The sequence below is a fragment of the Anoplopoma fimbria genome, chromosome 13 (assembly GCF_027596085.1).
Source record: "Anoplopoma fimbria isolate UVic2021 breed Golden Eagle Sablefish chromosome 13, Afim_UVic_2022, whole genome shotgun sequence".
Taxonomy (NCBI): domain Eukaryota; kingdom Metazoa; phylum Chordata; class Actinopteri; order Perciformes; family Anoplopomatidae; genus Anoplopoma; species Anoplopoma fimbria.
Window position 1 is genome coordinate 15,591,919 of NC_072461.1, and position 19,331 is coordinate 15,611,249.

Below are 19,331 nucleotides of genomic sequence, written 5' to 3' on the forward strand. Positions count from 1 at the left end.
GAAGCACAAAAAAAAAATCCTTAAGTCAAAGGTCGAGTCACATTCTTGAACATTTATTTTGATGAACAGATTTGACACAATCCAAAATAATCTTCCTGATAACCGTATACTAGAGGGACGAAGGCCTCAGGGAGAAACCTCCATAACTCCAGCCTAATGGGGAGTCCAGATGACAGAAGCACTCTCTGTGAAACCTCTGTGAGGAGACAACCAGGTGGGAGAAAGACCACTGATGATGTAGGGGGGATAAAGACAATAGCTTGTAGAGTTCACTTAAAATAAATTAGGCAAGATAGTAACCATACGATCCAGGAAGCCAATGTAGAACATGATGACTGCTTGGAAGTGTATTAGTATGAGTACGTATCATCTAATTGTCATAACAATATTTTAGTCACGAGACCAATTGTGATGGCCATCACGTCACTTCCTGTGTGCAATGGGCTTTAAAGGGGCAATGCTAAAGGCATCCCAAATACATTCTCACTGAATGCACCTTAAACCCTTTCACTCCAGTTACGCTGCATTATTAGCTTTAACACTGAGGAATATCTGCCTCAATACACAAACCTCCATCCCAGTAACTGTGGGTGCACTATTTCCGTTTCATAATGTGAGGATTTACACATTCCATGGAAGAAACACAGAAACATACAACATATGAAGAGCTCCTGTGAAATGTTACTCCTACAGTGACCACATATTTTGATATAGGTCTTAATGTAAAACACAAAGCTTAAAATACAAGTTTGTTTTATCTTGGAAAAAGCCCATAAAAATATTTGTAATGTAACAAAATCTGGCGTTGTGCCCCAAATCATGGGCGCAACCCAGTCATGCAAATCCCCAACTCAGTCACAGGTTGTTAGCTTTAGAACAAACTAGTTCTCATCTACAGTAACTCTCTTCTATTCCTTGTATAATCAGCTCTGTAACTTTAACACAGTGTGATAAAAAACATTACAGTTAAATGAAAACTACCAAACAAAGACAGTAACTCAATTATAGATAATAACACAAGTTTTCCCTCAAAAGACTGCCAACAAGGAAGACAATGCTCCTTTTTCTGTGCGCACCATATTTTCATTCTAATGCAAGCAGGGCTTCAGTCGAGCTTTTCCAAGAAAGGGAAGCAGACTCAGAATGACCCGTAACAACGACGCAAACTGAACAAGCCTGGCTGAGGCAGTGACCGAGGAAGCCAAATGGAGTACTGTTGACACCAGAGAGGGAGATTTTCCAGTCCAGGAGCTCCTGTAGAGAGGAAGCACTGCTGACTGCCTGTTTAGTCAGAGGAGCCCAAGTGGGTCTCTGAGCCAGTCCACCCCACACAGGTCCTTCAGGAGCGACTGCGGTCCTCTTGGGTGCCCACCAGCATTTTACTGTACAGCTTCTGCTGCTCTTCTTTAAAGGTATCTTTTACCTTTCCTCGCTTCAATCCTCCATCCCTACAAAAAGGAGTTTGAAATAAGTTATGACAATTATGTTGTGGTATTGTAATGGACAATTATGCAATTCACCCATATTCTATTGCTTATTAGATTCTGCCCAAGAAATGAAAGGCACATCAAATAAGCACGCAAACTTGCTGCTTTTGACGCAGCCACAGATTTGATATGTAGTCTATACACTGAGCCGACCAGAAAATAGACACCCCTATCCATTGCAATACAATTTGACATTCTTTTACTAGCTTTGTAGTGTTTACTACCCTATGATTACTTTGTCAAAGAGATGTTAAATTCATCTCAATGGGCATTGTGGCACTGACAGAGTTACACTTAACAGCAAACTGTATAATTACTGCAACAAAAAAAACTAACAAAAAACAAACAAACACCAGTTACGCTAATGACTGTGCTGAGTTGCCAGTAAGTCAGCCCACAAAAAAGCAGGGCCTTGGAAACAATAAAGCACTGAAACAGGAATGCAGCTCTAATTAATCTTATTAGAAAAATAAAGTGTCAACTGTAAAAATGCTCCATTATGTTGTAAGCTGTTTTTCATTGTCAGTGATTGGGACAAACGATAAGAATATTGGACTCAATTCAAATATTAAAAAGTCTCTATGTTATAACATCGCAGATAATAGCAGTGACTTGTAGCCTGCAATACCATATATGCTCAGAAAGCTTCAAAATATTGACTATTATACTGGTGGTTGCATTATCTTTTAATATAAAAGCGTCAAAGGAAAGGAATGATACGTTTCACAACTTCGCTCGCACCTTCTAGTTGAAACTCCAGCAGACCTACTGCAGCAACCATTTAAAAAAAATCTCAAAGCCACTAAATCTGTATCATAAACAAGATCTTGTATATTTCTAGCATTTAGCAGTGATTTGTTTCAGGCTCGAGTCTGTTGGCATTGTATCTAGTCAAAGCAGGAAACCCACAGGTGTCATTAACGATGGCTAAGCTCTATTAAGAGACCCAAATAGCCATTGCAGTGAATTAACATACATACCGGGGCAACTTGACTGGATCACCTGAATGGATTCAGTTGGTAATAATAATAATAATATTGATTACACCTGTGCAACTTTCCATTCATTACAAATTGCTGGTAGGGGTTAATAGTAACCCATGTGTTGAATCATGTTCATTACCCTCGTAAGTCTTTGGTTTGTATGTGACAGTGATAGAAAGCATTGAGCTGAAAGGCTCTTCTCTTACCACAGCAGGTCCACCAGTCCTCCTTGCCTGGCTATGGCGGCCTTCACACGATTGGCAAACTGTACAGCATCCTCATCCTCCTGCAGGAGAATATTGAAATATTTATAACAAAGGCAAACAAGTGGTCCTAACAAATAAATATGCGCATAGAGTTATGAACTATAAAAACAAACAAAAAAAAGTTTTGGGAATTGAATAAAACAAAAAATATTTGCTGGGCAGCCTCGAGTTAACCATGGAGTCTCACCTCTCTGGACATGGGAGGAAGGTACCACACACTGCAGACGATGGCCCAGCTGCTCATCATACGCAACAGGTAGTTGACCATTCCAAACTTGCTGCTATTCCAGAAGGCGTCTCCAAATCGGGGGTCGTACTGTGAGGATCAAACACAGTAAAATTAATGATTATTTTTTAGAACAAACTGTTACAAAGAATGTTGATGGTTAAAATAAGACGTAGCAGGTAAAAATAACACCTCACATAAGAACAAAAAAGACTCACCTTAATAGCCACAGGGTAGACTGTGGCGCCAATCTCAAAACTGCCCTTCTTAAACATCATAACTGATGTGTTGTTAATGCAAGTACCTGGGAATTTAGAATATTCATAGAATAATAAATAAGACTTCTGGGGCTTTTTAAGAAAACTAAATGGCTAAAGTGTGATTTATAAGTATTCACATCTGTACAATATAATTGACAAAACTCACCTTCAGGGAAAATGAGAATGGGCAGTTTAGATTTATCTTCTACATGGTCACTCAATCTGCAATACAAGGTGTATACAGGTTATAATTTAAAAACCTCTTTCAGATTCTGAGGATGCAGAATTAGAAATGACAAAAGAACTAGAAACTATAACTAGAGTTACATTAAAAGAATTCCAACAGATTGACACTCAAATGCAAAAGGAACATTTTTACTTTGTTGCAAATCTTACTGAATGCAAAAAACGGTCTTATAGACTATGGGGGGGGGGGGGGGGGGGATGGAACAATAACAAAACATGTAATAGAAACAGAGGTTGTATTGCTACCTTTTGGCCACTAGATGTCTGTCTTTGACTTCTGAGCGTTCAAACCAAATGTGTGGGCAGGCCTTGACCATGGATCTCTGAATGACCCCCATCAAGCCACCGTGGATTTGGCCAACCTGAAAAACACAAAAGCAAACGTCATCTCAACAGACATTCAGCTGCCACAGAGAAAGTGACCAGTGTCACTGTTTCTGTAGGTTCCAGTTAACCAGCAGGATAGTTACCATAGCATAGCAGCCATCGCTGGCCAGGATGATGACATCAATAGGTGAGGTGTGGTTGGCGACACAGATACCTCCATTCTTGGGTTTATTCTCACTGTAACAGATTGAGACAGAAAGACTGTTAGTTTGTGTTTCATGAATGCACATCTTGAAAGGCTTAATTGTCACTGCAACAATGTTAGTAAGTGTCAAAATACACTTATAGTGCACAATATGACCATGAACAAAGCAATGTAATGTTTTATATTCTCCATTTAAATGTGGGTAAACGCCATGGTGGATATTTTTAAAAGGTTTGACCCCCAGAGCATGCAGGACCTGAACCTACTGAGTCCATACTCCAAAGATAGAGTTACAAACTTGAAAAGAGTGAGAGGGCAAACACTTCCTCTGTCCGTTGTGTATTTATAGTCCCAGAGTAGAGAGGAATACGTGTTACAACACGCCAGGCCCTGATGGCAGACATTCAGAAGGCTACAAGAAATGATGCAGATCCTTATCTCACCTAGGAGTACTATTTATTTATAACTAGTAGTGACTTCTTTTTAAAGGGGTGTCTGGTCTGTAGTATACGTTGTTGTGGATAACAATATTTTGATTCCATGTGTCCCAAGTGTGTACTGTAGAAGTGACAATAAAGAATCTTGAGTCTGTTATTAATCAGTTTGTCTGTTATTAATCAATGTGTTCTTCCCTTATGAATGTACAGACAAAGATGATCACACTTTAGGTTATTTTCTAATCAGAATAAAGGTGTGTCCATTACTTCTCTAACTTATAATTCTGCATGCAAGCCTCATGCAAATTCACTACTTTTGCTGGTGCCTCAAAATATGAGCAAATTACCAAACGTTGAGTTATCTCCCTTGATCTCAATCCCAGATGTCATTCCAACAGTTTAATTTATTTCAAATTCAGTCAAGCCTGGCCTGCACTGCAGTTAACCAAAAACAACACCAGCCGTTTTAGATTACAGCTGATGAGCAAATACACAAAGCATCAACTTCCTCCTTCACATCCTGTTGAATGGGCCAATCCTCTCTATGCAAGCTCCATCTACTCTTCCTCTTAGATTCTAACTCTAAATAAAATGTTACAGCAAACAGCATCCACATCGATCATAACACCGGTGCACAATCTTAAATCCATTCAGGTTAGTTAAACCTGTGGGGGGGGAGAGCTCAAATCATTTTTCTTAACTTGAATAACAATTGACGCATCCTTCAAATTACTTGTAAAGGTATTTTCAATTCACAAGTCATAAAGAAAGAGAGTTGGTCAGAAAAAACCCAAATTAAATAGAAGTCTACTTAATTAGCATAGCAAAAAGGCTTTCCAAATAAAAACATGGCTCTCATAAATACAAAAAGCTTACAGCTGACAACTCAGAAAATACCTGGAATATCAAGGACAAGTGGGAATTGAGTTACATATTATAACCAGAGATAATATATGGTAAGACCTGTGCACAAGCTGTCATAATGGAATAAACAATAGAAAGAATTTGACTGGAAATCAGAAATCCAATTTTCTAATACACCTCTTATAATTCCGTTTTATGTGAAAGAACCTTCTGTGGCATTTTGTTGGAGAAACTAAGGACAAATAAAGGACAACACACAAATCATTTTGGACTGCCCGATAATTCGAGAGTTCTGTAAAATGATTAAAGAAGAAATAAATAAAATTATAGAAGTGGATGTCCCCTTAGACAACTGTTCCCAAGGATAACTGTGCACTGGAAGGACGCAAAACCAGGAACTATAAGTCTGTGGGTGCAGAGACTGAAAGCGGTTTACAGGATTGAAAAAGTGCCTGCAAGTCTGCAAATGAAAATGGACACTTTAATACAAAGGTGGACTTGTATTACATTGTACATTGGTATTAAACCAATTGAGATAGGTTGTTGTAACTACCTTTTGATATTATAATGTACCACAGGAAACGCCATTGCTATGTTCTCGGTAGCCTCACTTTGGCTTTTCTGCTTGCTTCAATGAATATGAATGTGTGGACAGTCTGTGTCTAACCTCAGGTTCCTCCCTTTCATACCGACACTCTGGGTGCTCACATTACTTGCACACCCTGGTTTCTGTTCTACAAATCACATAGACCCCTTTCCTGTCACAGCAAGAGCTTTGCAGCGGATCATATTTGAGAAAGAAGAATTGAACCAGGAGAACAAGATGAGCAGCATTTGTAAAGCTTGGGTTTTTATATTATATCCCCCTTGATTAAAAAATAAAAATGTATGAGAACTTTCAATGAAAAAAATTCAGTAGTTCAGAAGTTGACTTCAGCTCAAATGTCATGGCATTTGGAAAGCTACGAGTCTCAACATACTTTCTCTTAAAAATGTATAATTTTGTGAAAAAAGGTTTTTGCCAAAAGCATAACTCTTTTGAACATCGAACTTTCAAGATACCATTTGTACCGTTGACACACTATTTGTCATTTTATTTTCCAAATGTATTTACTTCTACAACGGTGAGCATCAGTGCAGAGCTCTGTCCCAATAAAATAGGACTTTGTATTTTGTGATATCAAAAATCAACAGTGACAATGATACATTTTTGTAACCGAATTTTAAGGCTTTTGCAGAGCATTAACTATGTGCCAGTTGAGTGCAAACTGAGTATTGCAGGAACATTGCAAATAACCACCATGGTAGGAGGAAAACATTGCATATTATAAGCCACAATAACATTTTAAATATACAAGTCTTTATGTCCTAATTGTCAGCGTGTATGGTTTAGGGAAACCAGTCTAGCTTCTTTGAATCATTGTATTGTTTCCATTATTTCTGTTGACAAGACATTCAGGTTATCTTATCAGGTCATGACTTGTGGTAATGGTGGTAATAATAGAAACATGTGTTTGCATACAGTATTTCAGAGCCTATCAAAGCCACTCCCACATGTGCTTCATCTTCCCTTTTACACATCCTGTCCTTTTTCTGATAAACTTTTTTCTACGATGTCCACTTCTGCAGTGTTGAAATAAAACATTTCTAGGTGGAGTCAAAAAAGGATTTGGAATGGGTTCATGCCTAATTAAATTTGTCTACTAGTCAGATAACTTAGAGAGGTGTGGAACAAAGGCATGGGTCCCTTACCTGTCATGGTAGGTTATAATGGCAGTCAGAGCTCTGACACAGATTCTGTAGCACATCAAATGGACTTGCTGACTGAGAAAGTTTTTTAACCTGCAAGAAGGAGCATACAAAAAGCACAATGTACTTTGTGTGTCAAGATGCCAAATCTATTAATTTTTAATAAATTAAAAACAGAACAGCTTTTCATCAGTCTTACCTTCCATTTGGCAGCAGCCCAATGACACAGGTGAGGAACACAAGGAGGCCAACACCAGTGAAGGCAAGAGTTACCCTGGAAGACAGACAGGCTGGTTACACCTAACTCTACGACAGGGACTCTTATAACAAGCAACGGATGGAGGGATTCCACTTTTTGGTTTAACAATTAAAATAAAAACGGTTGGTATTTAACTGGCATTTAAATGCAAGAACGCATCCTTATCCACAAAAGGTTTCCTCCTAACACTCAACATGTAAAGGTCATGAGGGAGCGGCGTTCTGGTTATCAATTAAAAATGTCACACTCTCCTCTGCCCGCCACCGTCACTACACAATTTGCAGGAGGGCATATTAGGAGATGATTAACTGGCCAACAGGCTGACCTAATCCGGATGAACCAATCATCCAGGTTGGAGAAGGTGCTGATTAAATTGGACAAGGATTAGACGAACACTAGGGAGGTGAAGGTTTGATGCTGGTGAGTGAGCCCGGTCAATATTCAACCAGACAAGAGTGAGCGAATCTATTAACTGAACGGGAGACTAGAGTGATGTCTGTCTGTGCAGCAGTGGCCTGATTCGTCTCCCCACTGGCAATTGGAAATGAGCCAGCCGGGCTTAGTACTGAGTCATTGTCTGTGTGACTGTCTAAACTGACCCCGAATGAGAATCGCCCTCTTCAACTCCCTGCATTTGGCAGCACTTAATGTTACTTGTGTGTTCTGTAGCGGACAGAAACCCCATTCAGAATGCACAAATTTATTGAATTTTCACAAATGGGTTGCACGCTAAATTGGCGTTGTATGCGTTAGCTCTGCCCTGAACCCTACCTATTGTCTAATGCATGCTGGGATTCCATTTAGCCCCTCTGACAATGCACAGGTAATTGCTCTTTGGCCGCTCTGACTTTGTGTTTTTTGGTGGTTATCCCTCAAAACCCCGGGCATCCTGGACTACCCAGCATGCACAGTTGGCATAATTCTTATTCAACTGCGATTCTTCAAACAGAGTCACACCACTTCACTGGGTTGATTTCTATTTAATGCAGACAAAGATACTTTCCACTGTAACAATGTTGCAGCAATGGGTGGATAAACTAAACAGTATTTTTTTAAATAACTCAAGTCTTTGCAATGAGATTTTGAATTAGTTACACAACAGGTGATAATCTTGAAGTTTGTTATTCAAAACCAAAAGTAGAATTGAGTTAAAACACAAAAAACACTCTGCTGCTGATGTATTCAAGAGCAGAGTTTTACTGAGAGCCGCTATTAATTACTGACACCGTAGTAAATGTAGAAGGGTCAAGTATCCATGGGCTCTGTCACAATGTGTTCACTTTTCCTCAAAGCAGGTGCGGTAAGGGTTACCTAATATAATATAAGACAACCTCCATGTTGGTGGTACTGCTAATACCTGAGAGGCAGCAGGAAGCCGTAGCGGATCAGCAGGCCCAGCCCCCATAGGACGGTCAGCCTCAGGCTGATGTAGTGGAAGTTGTTGTTGCTGCGGGTCAGCAGATTCCAGGACTCCAACTCCTCAGCGGAGAACCGCTTGGTCACCTCATCGTCCATGATGCTCCCCACTCCTCGCCGAGCGAAATAAAAGATGTCAGACATCTCAAACTCGGGGGCAGAGTTCAGTTCCCTGTTGCTGCCGCTCCGCCGGATCCCCTTGATCTCCTCCTCCAAAGAGGTGGGCTCCTTGGCAATGATAGCTGCGACAGTCCAGAGAGACATAGTGTCAACAATACTCGTCTCTAAAACAAATACTCCAGTTAAACACCCACGCAGAGAGCACATCTTACCATTTGAGTAGGGTTTGTACAAGAGGTGGTTCTTTTCTTTTGCTCCTCTCTCTATCCTTAGTGTGGCCCACTATAGTAAAGACAAAAATGTGTGTAAAAATACAAATGTCCCAAAATACACGTTATTCAGCATGCTCAAGTTACTTCATCTATAAATTAAACAATAACAAAAGAAATGTTCCAACATCAATCTTCTGAAACACACGGATATGAAACATTAAGGAAAGGAAGCACAAACACAATGCAACAAGTTTATGTTGCAACCAGCCGTCACAGTCAGCAAACTGTTGTAATAACAAGCTTTCAAAATGAAACAAACATTCAAGAAAGGTCCCAGCTGTTTCCTGCTCAAGTTTTTTAATGGTCATCTCTCTCTATTTTGAGTGTCGTTGTTAAGGTTGTAAACCGTCACAGCGCAAAACTTCCACAAAGTTTAGGAAATAAGATTGTGAATTCTCAGAAGTTGACCTCATCCTGACCCGGGTTTACGATATGCAGGTCTTATCTGTGACCTAAGCCTTGTTTAAAAACAACATTTCTATAATTCACATAAAAAAATGATCCCAGATCTGTACTCAGTATCTGCTGATACCCAAAGCTCAGGAATCTGTATTGCTATCGGGACTTAAAGAGACAGATGGGTGCTTCCCTAACCGAGAGGAAGGAAAAGGACACAGTGTTCTAGCTGAAAGACAAACAGGGGAGGTCAGGAAATTATGGACTGGGAGGTGTTGGATGTGTTTAACTTTCAAACAGTCTCAGACTATAGTTCATAACCACAGCACATGACGACTTTCAAAGTTTATGTGCACCAAACAACAATAGGTAGTTTTTAAAAAAAGTTGACAGAAAAAAGTATAGGGTCAGCAGGCAAGCATGTTGAAAACACTGGAATTAGCCTGGAGCTCTTGCAAAGAAAAATGTGCGACAATAGTATTGCTCGCAGAAGCCATGCAGTAAAAAACTTGTATCTTTATACTTTATCTATATTACTTTACATCAGTGTAGACACACAAGTTTAATAACTTTACTTACGGCAAATTTAAAACCAGTTTGTGTTTGACTATGTTTTGGAGATACACAATGTCAGCCAATTTAAATGTATAGATATTTTACTGGTTTATTTTGCTGGTCATAATTACTTAAATCAAATAAGCACACAAATTACTAGCATATCAAGCACACTGTTTGCTTTTTTTTCTACCTTTAAATCTTGCCGTGACAAGTTGAAATACTAAATCAACGTATTTACAAGCAGCTGCAGTTGACAAGATTCTTTGGCTGGAGAGAGGAGGAACACAGAGAGCTGCTCTTAGAACAGGAACAAAATAAAGCCAGTCCATCATGACAGCATGTGTCCCCAGAACTGCATGTGAAAGAGGACGCTTTTATCTTGTATCATACATTACAGGTGTGGGATTACACCACAAATAACTTAAGCTTAAGTGAGCAGAAGTACTTTGTGATGGGCAACAACACAAACCAAATGCTACTGTGTTTGCCATAGACAAACATTCATTTTTTTTTTTTTTTTTTTTTTTTTTTTATTTTTTTAATTCAACAAGCCTGCAATGGAGACCTTTGCAAGCGATTACGCATATTAAAATAGTTCAAACCAGACAACATTGCTTCATGTTCGCACAGTCTTTACTGCATCTGTCCTTTGACCTTTTCTCTACATCTCTTGGTAGTTGCGGCAATAATGAGCTAAGAACGTCTCCTAGGTCTCCCACTGGTCCGTGTATTTCTGGCACAAGATCTGCTCTCAGAGGTCAGGCCTGAAAGTGATGACAGCTTTACTTGCGAGGATTCACGAGAGAAAGCAGGAAAAGGGAAACTGGATAACCGTGTCTGGAGTCTAATGGTAAATACCAACATCTTAAACTGGGCCTCATTGCACGATGAAGCTGATGCATTACTCCCATCACTGGTGATTCAAACTCATTTTCTAGAAAGTAAAAACTGCATGTCAGTAATATTGCTGGCCGTTGGAGCCATGTCACCGACAACGGTTACTGACAAGGTCTGTACCACTGTTTTCACCAGTTACATAACCACGGAAGAATGGCCCTGTGGCTGTGATGGTAATCGGTATTTGACTTTTAAAGCCTAAAGCTGACCAATGTCCTGAAATGCAAATGTGAGGTATTCTTAAAACGAACTCAACCAACTACAGCCTTAAAAAGTTACATTTTATACAGGCAACTGCTTTTCAGAAGCACAAATGACAGTTGAACTGTGAATAGTGATTGAAAGGGCGGGCTAAATGTACAGCAAAAGCAAAAACAGGCTGTTCCCAAGAACAGAGATGACAACTTTAACCTTTTATGGTTTGTTGAACAACAGGGTGTTTGAAAGGAGCAGGTGACAGAGAATTATAAGAACTGTGCAAGCATAGAAACACACCTGGAGACATACTTCTTCTCTGTGTGTTTACAGTGTTTGTACTTTACCCTCAGCTTCAACATAATTTATGATTAACAAATCAACTCATTTACAGTTAAAAATCGTACATTTCCTCATTTCTTCAAATAAACAGTAAGTAGTGAGCCATTATGCAGCAAGCGCTTACCTCAAAGAGCTTTAATAGGGTTTTCATGTACAGACGTCGGATGCCAAAGGACACCCCAAAGATGGCCGGCACGATAATGAAGACCAACAGCAGAGTGAACCAGACGGTTAAGGAGATGCCCAGCAGGATACACACCAAGTTGTCGAAAGGGTTGAAGAAGAGCTCCATCTTGAATTTAGGGGGAGGAGGGGGGGTGGCGATGAAATCTATCAAAATTGTTGAAATCAGAGGGCAAAGCAGATGGCAGAGGAGCTACAGCGCTTCACCTCCTGGCCCCCCCAAGTGGCCCTTATCTTTTGTCAGAAAAAGGCCTTCATCAAGATAACTAGGGGTTGGAGCTCCTCACATTGAACAGAGAATCAACACAAGTAGAAGGGGCCATCTTAACGTTGCCCTCTTGGGCCATATCAATGATTTGCATTATTGTCACCATCAATTGTGCTCTGGAGCTCAGTTGAATGAAATCCCAGGAAAATAAATGTAAAGTCTTTTTTTTTTTTAAAAAGCAGCTGCTCTGCAATTACATTTTCCAGATGTCCTTTGCTGTTAAAACAATGAAGACATGTAAACAATGAAACAACAGGGCCCAGCAGGTGGTTGATGTCTGGAGAGGAGCCAGCAGCTGTGTGTGTGTGTGACCCGGACCTGCAAAGGTGAACAAACAAACCATCAGGGTGATACATCTCCCACAACACCGTGACTGTACTGGCCTGGAGGACACGTCGTGGGTTTCATTAGTTCAAGACAGAACAGCGTGTTGATGTTTCTGAACATTTTATCTTATTTTTTCCTCCAGCATAGAGCGTGATAACTTTATGAGCTGACGTCGCAGTCATCAGCCACAGTGCGGAGGTAACGTCGGAGGCCCTCCGTCCTCATCTCTCCTCTGGTGACGCTAGCACGGGAGGAGAACCCCGGGGCTGGTAGCTAGGCGCATCCCCTAGCAACAGTTCACCAACGGTCCGAGCGGTCTAGGATCATGTAGCAGCCCCCCCGCCCTTACCCAAGAAACAGCCGTTAGCGCTCGAACACGACCAGTCAACGGTCTTGAGACTCAGAACCTACGCACGCTGACGGGTTCTTTGCGTCTACGGTTAGTTAGCTCGTAGCCTCCGAGCTAACGGTCGTGCTAAACCGTGTCCCCCCCCTCCTCCTTCCTTCCTCCCTCCCTCAACTTGGTTCGGCTCGCATGCTGCTCAGCCCTCGAGAGGACCGTCCGGGTGTCGCGTTACACGGAGCGAGCTTGGTTCGGTGCTCGAGTAACGAGTGCCTCACTTTTCCTTTAATAACCCAACAGCTCACATGCAGGTCGTGTAGTTGATGTAATGGTGAACTAACCTGTAGTCCCGTCGCGTCCTAGCCCCGGTACAGTAAGGCTTCACCGGTCAATCACTTGTCTTTGTCTTGCCGACTGTAGCCAAACTCCACCCGGCGAACAACACGGGCTGACAACGGGCGGCTCGCTGCTGGCTACGTATTAGAAAGGACCGTCCCCTCGGCTGATCGCTCAGCTCAACCCCGACACCTGCTGGACAAACGCAGGTACTGCAGTGGCATCTTAAATTACGCCTGTATAAAGCATGGCCACTAGGGGCGCTGTGGAGCAATGTTTTGATGAGCGGGCCTGCATGTGATATGATAATAATAATAATAATAACTTTATTTATATAGCACCTTTTAAAAACAAGGTTTACAAAGCGCTTCGACAGACAAGGCAGCAAAACAGTGCAATAGAAGAAACATTAAAAACAATTGTTAGGGTAAAACTAAACTAAGAAACACAATGAAATAACAAGTGACAATCAAACAAACGAAACAAAATAAATAAAATAAAGTGAAATAGGTCAACATAAAATAGTAAACGAATATAAGATAAAATAGTAAAACCAATTAAAACGAAACATTAAAACGACGACATCACATGAAAGCCATTCTGTAAAAATGTGTTTTAAGAAGTGATTTAAAAGAGATTACTGATTCTGCAAGCCTTCTCTCCTCCAGCAGGTCGTTCCAAAGCCGATGATGAGCAACTTCTCTACTGAGAAGGCAAATATTACACTGCAACGGATGCATTCAATGAACCAGGAACAAAATATGCTTAAAAGGTATTTTGAAATGGACTTCAATCCTATTTTAGACTTACAATTCTAAAGATAAGAGCAGTAGGATGGTAGTGTCCTCTTGATGTATTTTTGAAATGCAATCCTTCAATGCTTCCATCAGAACAAACAATAATCCAATATGTGGATAGCTATCTTACATATCTAAAACCTAAGCAAATAAAAACATGTATCTGCATGGTTACTAGAGGTAAGTGATATAATTAATTTCTTTTTTTGTAATTTCAGTGAAAAAAACACTTTAAAGAATTTGACACTAAAATACTGGAAAACAAAAACTTTTTTTTATTCACACATTTACATCCATATAGTCATGTCAAGTAATCTCAGATAAAGAGAAATGAAAACAGTACTGAAATTTGGCACACCATTCAACCCTTGAACATGCCTATGCCAATAAAAAAGACCTCAGTTATTATTATATTTATAGATAGTGTATTTCAATATAATACTATAGCAACTCTGAAAACACAGAAGCGCAATCAACATCCATCATACTTCTACTGAATGTCAGGTTTTAACAGTCAATAGTAGGAGTGAACATCTTGTCAACATCACATCCCACCACAAGTGCATCCAGGAGGTTCAGTCCTCCACCGCTCTGACCAGCATCAAGCATTGCTCTCCAGTAGAGCCTCAAAGTCTGGGGAGCAAACCATTTTGTGTTTGATATTCCCTAATACAGTCAAGTTGCCCGTTCTTCCCTCCGCACTAATAGAGACCAACTCCTGAGAAAACAGGGGGGTTAGAAGAAAAAAGCATGTCAGAAATGTGAATAATTGATGTAAAATACTTATTTATTCTATGTTAAAATATTAGAAATTGCCTAAAAAGAGAGACTGGAAAACACAAGTTGCGCTGTATCTAAACAGATACAGAAAGGCGACAAGCAGAGACAGAGAGAGAAATATAAATACTGGGATCACACCTGAAGGAAAGAGCACGATGCTCCCAGAGACACATCGAGTGTCACTTGTCCCAGTATGAGCTGGACCCGGCCGGACTTGCGCACCAGCATCTTTCCCACAAGACCCTCCCGCAGGTCTTTCAAATTGCAGTTGTTGTCTTCAGCTTCCTCCTCCTGTTTGAAAAATCAAAACACAGTTTACACACACCACCCAACCATCATCATCATCATGTATTTAACATGTAGACGACAACTTTGTTTACCTGAGATTCTGTTTTCAGAAGCACGGACTGTCCGTCCTCTGACTGCACCTCGGTTTTCACCGGCCTGTGCTCCTGAGTTGGGGGCTGGCCAGGCAGCGTGTCAGGCATCTGCATGAAGAACAGCTCCTCCCCTTTGCTTAGACTCCATCTATGCAGCAGCTCAGGGAGAACTTCGGGCTCAGGCAGAGGAGGGGGCCTGAAGGCTCCTTCTGACTTCTTTATTTCGGTTTCCACTGGCTCCTGTTTCACTGAGGAGAAGATAAAATGTATTTTGAGAGAGCAGCTGTGTGAGCAACGTGCTTGTTATTTATTTCCTGCTTTCACAAACTATCAAAACATATTGGAAGCTGCCGACTTTGAAATTGCTACGTAGAAACAAGACCTTCTAATTTTATCTTGTTACCTTCAACTGCATGTTCCATGGGTTCCCCATCCTCCTCCTCCTCCTCCTTCTCAATTTTAACAGGAGCGCTACTAAATTCCTCCGTGAATCCCCATCCTGATACAGCAAGAGGGAGCTGGACGGGGCAGCTCCTCTGCTCACTCCTCAGGAAGGGGTCGTCTATAATCTGAAAGGATGAAATGGAGAAGACGAGTTAAATTCAAGCAAAATTCTAAATAAAAAGGCACTACGAGGAACTTTCATTTTGTGTTGATTTTGGCGTGCCTATGGAAACCAGTGGTAGTGTTTCAGAGAACCAGAGTCCCTTTAGAAAACCCCCGATTTAACTGCGGCAGGGTCTGACAGTCTGCCTCGCTTAGTCCTTGTTCTGCCGTGCCTCCCTTCCTTCCTTACAGCGGGCCCAGCAATACGCCTGGGCCTCCAGCAGCCTGGTGTTGGCTTCCTGGCGGAGCAGCGACCCAAAGCTCTACTCCTGGCTGGAAGAGGAGATGCTGCCAGGCGCTGAGCCCTCCTCTTCCCGCCGGAGCTCCGACTGCAGATCCAAGACGGCAGCAACCCTGGTCCTGTGTCTGTCTGCATGGTTGGTTGCTGCCAGAGGACCGTGCTAAAGTCTGAGCTGAAGGAGTTTCTGATGAACCTGCTGATTTTGTGCGGAATCCGGTGGCAACAATGACAAATATTAAGAATGACTATATAAAGATAGACAATCTACTCGCTGACGGTCTCGTTTACTTATGCAAGTCTAATAAAAGGATCAGTATTAAACTGAGACTAGGCTGGCGACCTGTCCAGGGTGTACCCTGCCTTCGCCCATTGACAGCTGGGATCGGCTCCAGCACCCCCGCGACCCTTAACTGGATAAGGCGGTTATGGAAGATGGATGGATGTTCCATAACCAGTTGAGAGTTCCTCACAGTAGCTTTAATAAAAAGATGACAACCGAGGGACTTACTGTATCTCGCTCCAGCTTGGCAAGTATCTCTTTGGTCTCTTCCTCTGTCTCTCTCTTTTCCTTTTTAATATTGATGATGGGTGAAGGTCCCATGGTCGGAGCTTCTCTCTCACTTTCATAGCCACCTGTGTACGATAGAGGGATGCAATTAAGCCTTGACAAGACACCATCAAGCGTGTGTAATATAGACTGTTTAACTACAGCAGTATAGAGTGAGTGGTCATCCAGCTGAACTCCTACCTTTCTTTTTCACCATCAACTCTGCCGGCCCCTGCTCAAAAATAGAGTGGGACTGGATGACCTCTGGGCGACCTCGGCCCCTGCCTCTATCTCTCGGACCGCGACCCCGACCTGCATCCTTCCTGTCTCTCCCCCGCCCGCCTTCAGCTTTTGTTCTGTCAAAACAGATATCGTCATTGGCCAACAGTCACAAAGATAGGTTGAACCCATGTTTTTCTCTCCTATTGATCAGTTGAGAACTTACTCTTCTTTGACTTTCCGGCCAATAATGTTGGGTGTGAAGGTTTTCTAAAGGGGAAAATACAAAAACAGTACTTGAGGACAGGAAGAAGGAGAAACAATCCTTCACAATGATTGTTAAGAACAGTTAGATACAGCACGTTACCTTCTTAACTCCTCCAAGGGTGAGATCTCTTGACCGCATTGAGGGGAGACGGCCAGTCGAGATGGCAGCGGGTGGTCGGCGGCCCATCAGCAGTCCTAAACTGCTCCCTGCAGGGGGTGGCACACGTTGACCACTGGGGTCACCAGAGCCTGAGTCAGCCATCCTAAACTGGAGACGTGTGGCAAAAGAAATAAAGACCATGTATGAGTGTGACTGATTATTGATCATTTGAGTCAAATTCAGAAGTTCTTATACGGACCTATTTTGCATTGAAAAGTATTCAGTCCCTCAACTTATAATGGACAGTAAGGATGTTCAGTACCAGTCAAAAGTTTGGACACACCTTCTTATTCAATGGTTTTTCTTTATTTTTTTCTACATTGTAGATTAATATTGAAGACATCCAAACTATGAAGGAACACATGTGGAATTATGTGGTAAACAAACAAATGCTCAACAAACCAGAATATGTTTTAGATTTTAGATTCTTCAAAGTAGTTGAATGAGAAGGTGTGTTCAAACTTTTGACTGGTACTGTAACTGTTGTCTTTTCATGTTGCTCTGCAGTCACTGATTGTTGTAACATCCATGCACTGGATTGAGTTAATCAAGTTCATCTTAACAGTTAAACATAGATGATGTTGACTTAAGGGTGCTATACCTGAGTAACCTACACGTGCTGGCACATCAATCTGTTCAGGAAAAAAAACTACATAATCCTATCATATTATTCAGTAACAATGTTCTATAGTGTTTCATTTATATTTATCGGTGTTATTCTGAATGGAGACAGCAGTTATTTCTAAGAAATGGGCCTCTGCTCTTTTACACAGTTACGCATGTTATTCAGTGGCATAAACAACTGACAGCCATTTTAACAATGCAAGTCAACGATCACTTGCAATTTTCTTTCATATCACCACTTTAGCTTGTAATATTTCATGATATTGCGTCAACAGCGGTAAAAAATCTGTAACACGTGGCCAGATTTAAACACGAATACAAGGATACAACGCGAGTATTACTGAACGTTAACGTTGTCAAGAATGCCTGTTGACACGATATGCTTCTCCAGATACTTACGGTGAGATCTACTCGGATGTCCTTGTGGATATTAAGTCCTAACGTGGGAGAGGAGAGTCATTACGAGTTGTTTTACGCTAGAGACGGTTCTGACTCCGCTGGACGCACGGCGCCATGACACTTCCGCAGTGTCATCACCACGTGAGTTCACGAGGATCAGTCCTGCGCAGAAACACTAGGAGAATATCAATCTAGAAATAAATGTAATTATCTTATGGATAATTATCATAATAATGATGTTTATTTTTTTGATTAGGACTATATATTGTGAGTTCTTAAAAAAAAAAAGTATGATAATTTGCGCAGTCAGTGTAATGAAACGGATGTAGTGTACATTCAATGTACATCTCAAAGAGTACACTGAATGGACTCTTTGAGATGAATTATGCCTCAGGCACAAGCCTCATACACTGTAGTTAAGGCTACATACTGGGCCACCATAATGTGCATAAATAGCACATGGCTTGTGAGCTCACCTGCCCCAGAAAAAGTCAGGCAAAATATTGCAACCGTAGTCAAAGCCAACACAGTACCAATGGAAAAGAATATACAGTACATTAATAATATAGTGCCATATTGATAAATAAAGGAGGCTAAGCAAAAGCCTGCAGTTTAGGCCTATTATTTTCACTATTTTTGTTCAGTATTTATTTATAGTGGTCTTATCTCCAACACTTGAGAGATCAGCAACATTGTGTTCATAAGCTTACTTCTGAGACATTTTTCTACAAATCCACACAATTTCTTAAAGTAGTTATTCTCTTCTATTAACTGGTTTTCCATGCAGAATTTTTAAAGATAAAAACGATAATTTGGTTGGTGGCAAATCTATGTGGGATTATTGCTGCTATAGGCAGCAGACAAGAAACATTACATTACATTACATTACAGTCATTTAGCAGACGCTTTTATCCAAAGCGACTTACAGGAAGTGTATTCAACATAGGTATTCAAGAGAACTACTAGTCACCAGAAGTCATAAGTGCATCTCCTTTCTTAAACAAGCATCTCAAAGCATAAGCCAGAGCAAAAGTATAGTGCAGAGGCAGATTACTACGAAAACAATAATTGCAACAGACTAATCCGAATATAGTAAGTGCTACAAACTACTACGAATAGGATAAGTGCAGTAAACAAATACAAATTCAATAAGTGCAGCGAACTGATACGAATACAGTAAGTGCAGCAACTAATACGAGTGCAATAAGTGCTACGAGGAAGGCTCCGGGTAGTAAACATCTAGTCATGTATCTATGATGACCGAACGCAGAGGCATTATTATTCCTTTCTCTTAGAAAAGCACTTTGCAGCAACATTTCATATAACACTGAAGCTATATCCACAACTAC

At 41.0% G+C, this 19,331-nt stretch overlaps 2 protein-coding genes across 3 annotated transcripts; both read right to left on the reverse strand.

Annotated features, from left to right (window-relative positions):
• Positions 1 to 32: 32 nt before the first annotated feature.
• Positions 33 to 13,146, reverse strand: LOC129101271 (glycerol-3-phosphate acyltransferase 4). 2 transcript variants are annotated; one of them, XM_054611012.1, is made up of 14 exons: positions 12,968 to 13,146; positions 12,154 to 12,274; positions 11,630 to 11,797; positions 9,058 to 9,127; positions 8,667 to 8,967; positions 7,250 to 7,324; positions 7,054 to 7,143; positions 3,939 to 4,032; positions 3,715 to 3,830; positions 3,389 to 3,444; positions 3,181 to 3,266; positions 2,924 to 3,052; positions 2,677 to 2,756; positions 33 to 1,448 (listed from the first exon to the last, which is right to left on the reverse strand). In XM_054611012.1, exons 3-14 carry the CDS (start codon positions 11,795 to 11,797, stop codon positions 1,340 to 1,342), a joined length of 1,374 nt encoding a protein of 457 aa, XP_054466987.1. In that variant the 5' UTR covers positions 12,154 to 12,274; positions 12,968 to 13,146; the 3' UTR covers positions 33 to 1,339. The 2 variants fall into 2 exon arrangements, with proteins under 2 accessions (XP_054466987.1, XP_054466986.1); XM_054611011.1 differs by having other exon boundaries at positions 11,630 to 12,274.
• An 873-nt stretch (positions 13,147 to 14,019) lies between these two features.
• Positions 14,020 to 18,120, reverse strand: polr3d (polymerase (RNA) III (DNA directed) polypeptide D). Its single transcript, XM_054611264.1, has 9 exons — positions 17,983 to 18,120; positions 16,900 to 17,067; positions 16,759 to 16,802; positions 16,515 to 16,669; positions 16,275 to 16,399; positions 15,323 to 15,488; positions 14,920 to 15,167; positions 14,678 to 14,830; positions 14,020 to 14,477 (listed from the first exon to the last, which is right to left on the reverse strand). Exons 2-9 carry the CDS (start codon positions 17,059 to 17,061, stop codon positions 14,361 to 14,363), a joined length of 1,170 nt encoding a protein of 389 aa, XP_054467239.1. The 5' UTR covers positions 17,062 to 17,067; positions 17,983 to 18,120; the 3' UTR covers positions 14,020 to 14,360.
• Between the last annotated feature and the right edge of the window lie 1,211 nt (positions 18,121 to 19,331).

What these genes read in the sequence shown, in the direction of transcription:
- LOC129101271 (XM_054611012.1), bottom strand. Translation starts at nt 11,797, where the DNA reads ATGGAGCTCTTCTTCAACCCTTTCGACAACTTGGTGTGTATCCTGCTG. An exon ending in TCTACCCTGTGGCTATTAAG is followed by an intron (nt 3,053 to 3,180) that starts GTGAGTCTTTTT and finishes TGATCCTCACAG; the next exon opens with TACGACCCCCGATTTGGAGA. An exon ending in GGACTGGTGGACCTGCTGTG is followed by an intron (nt 1,449 to 2,676) that starts GTAAGAGAAGAG and finishes TCCTTTTTGTAG; the next exon opens with GGATGGAGGATTGAAGCGAG.
- polr3d (XM_054611264.1), bottom strand. Translation starts at nt 17,061, where the DNA reads ATGGCTGACTCAGGCTCTGGTGACCCCAGTGGTCAACGTGTGCCACCC. An exon ending in GGCCGGAAAGTCAAAGAAGA is followed by an intron (nt 16,670 to 16,758) that starts GTAAGTTCTCAA and finishes CTGTTTTGACAG; the next exon opens with AACAAAAGCTGAAGGCGGGC. An exon ending in CATCGTGCTCTTTCCTTCAG is followed by an intron (nt 14,478 to 14,677) that starts GTGTGATCCCAG and finishes CTGTTTTCTCAG; the next exon opens with GAGTTGGTCTCTATTAGTGC.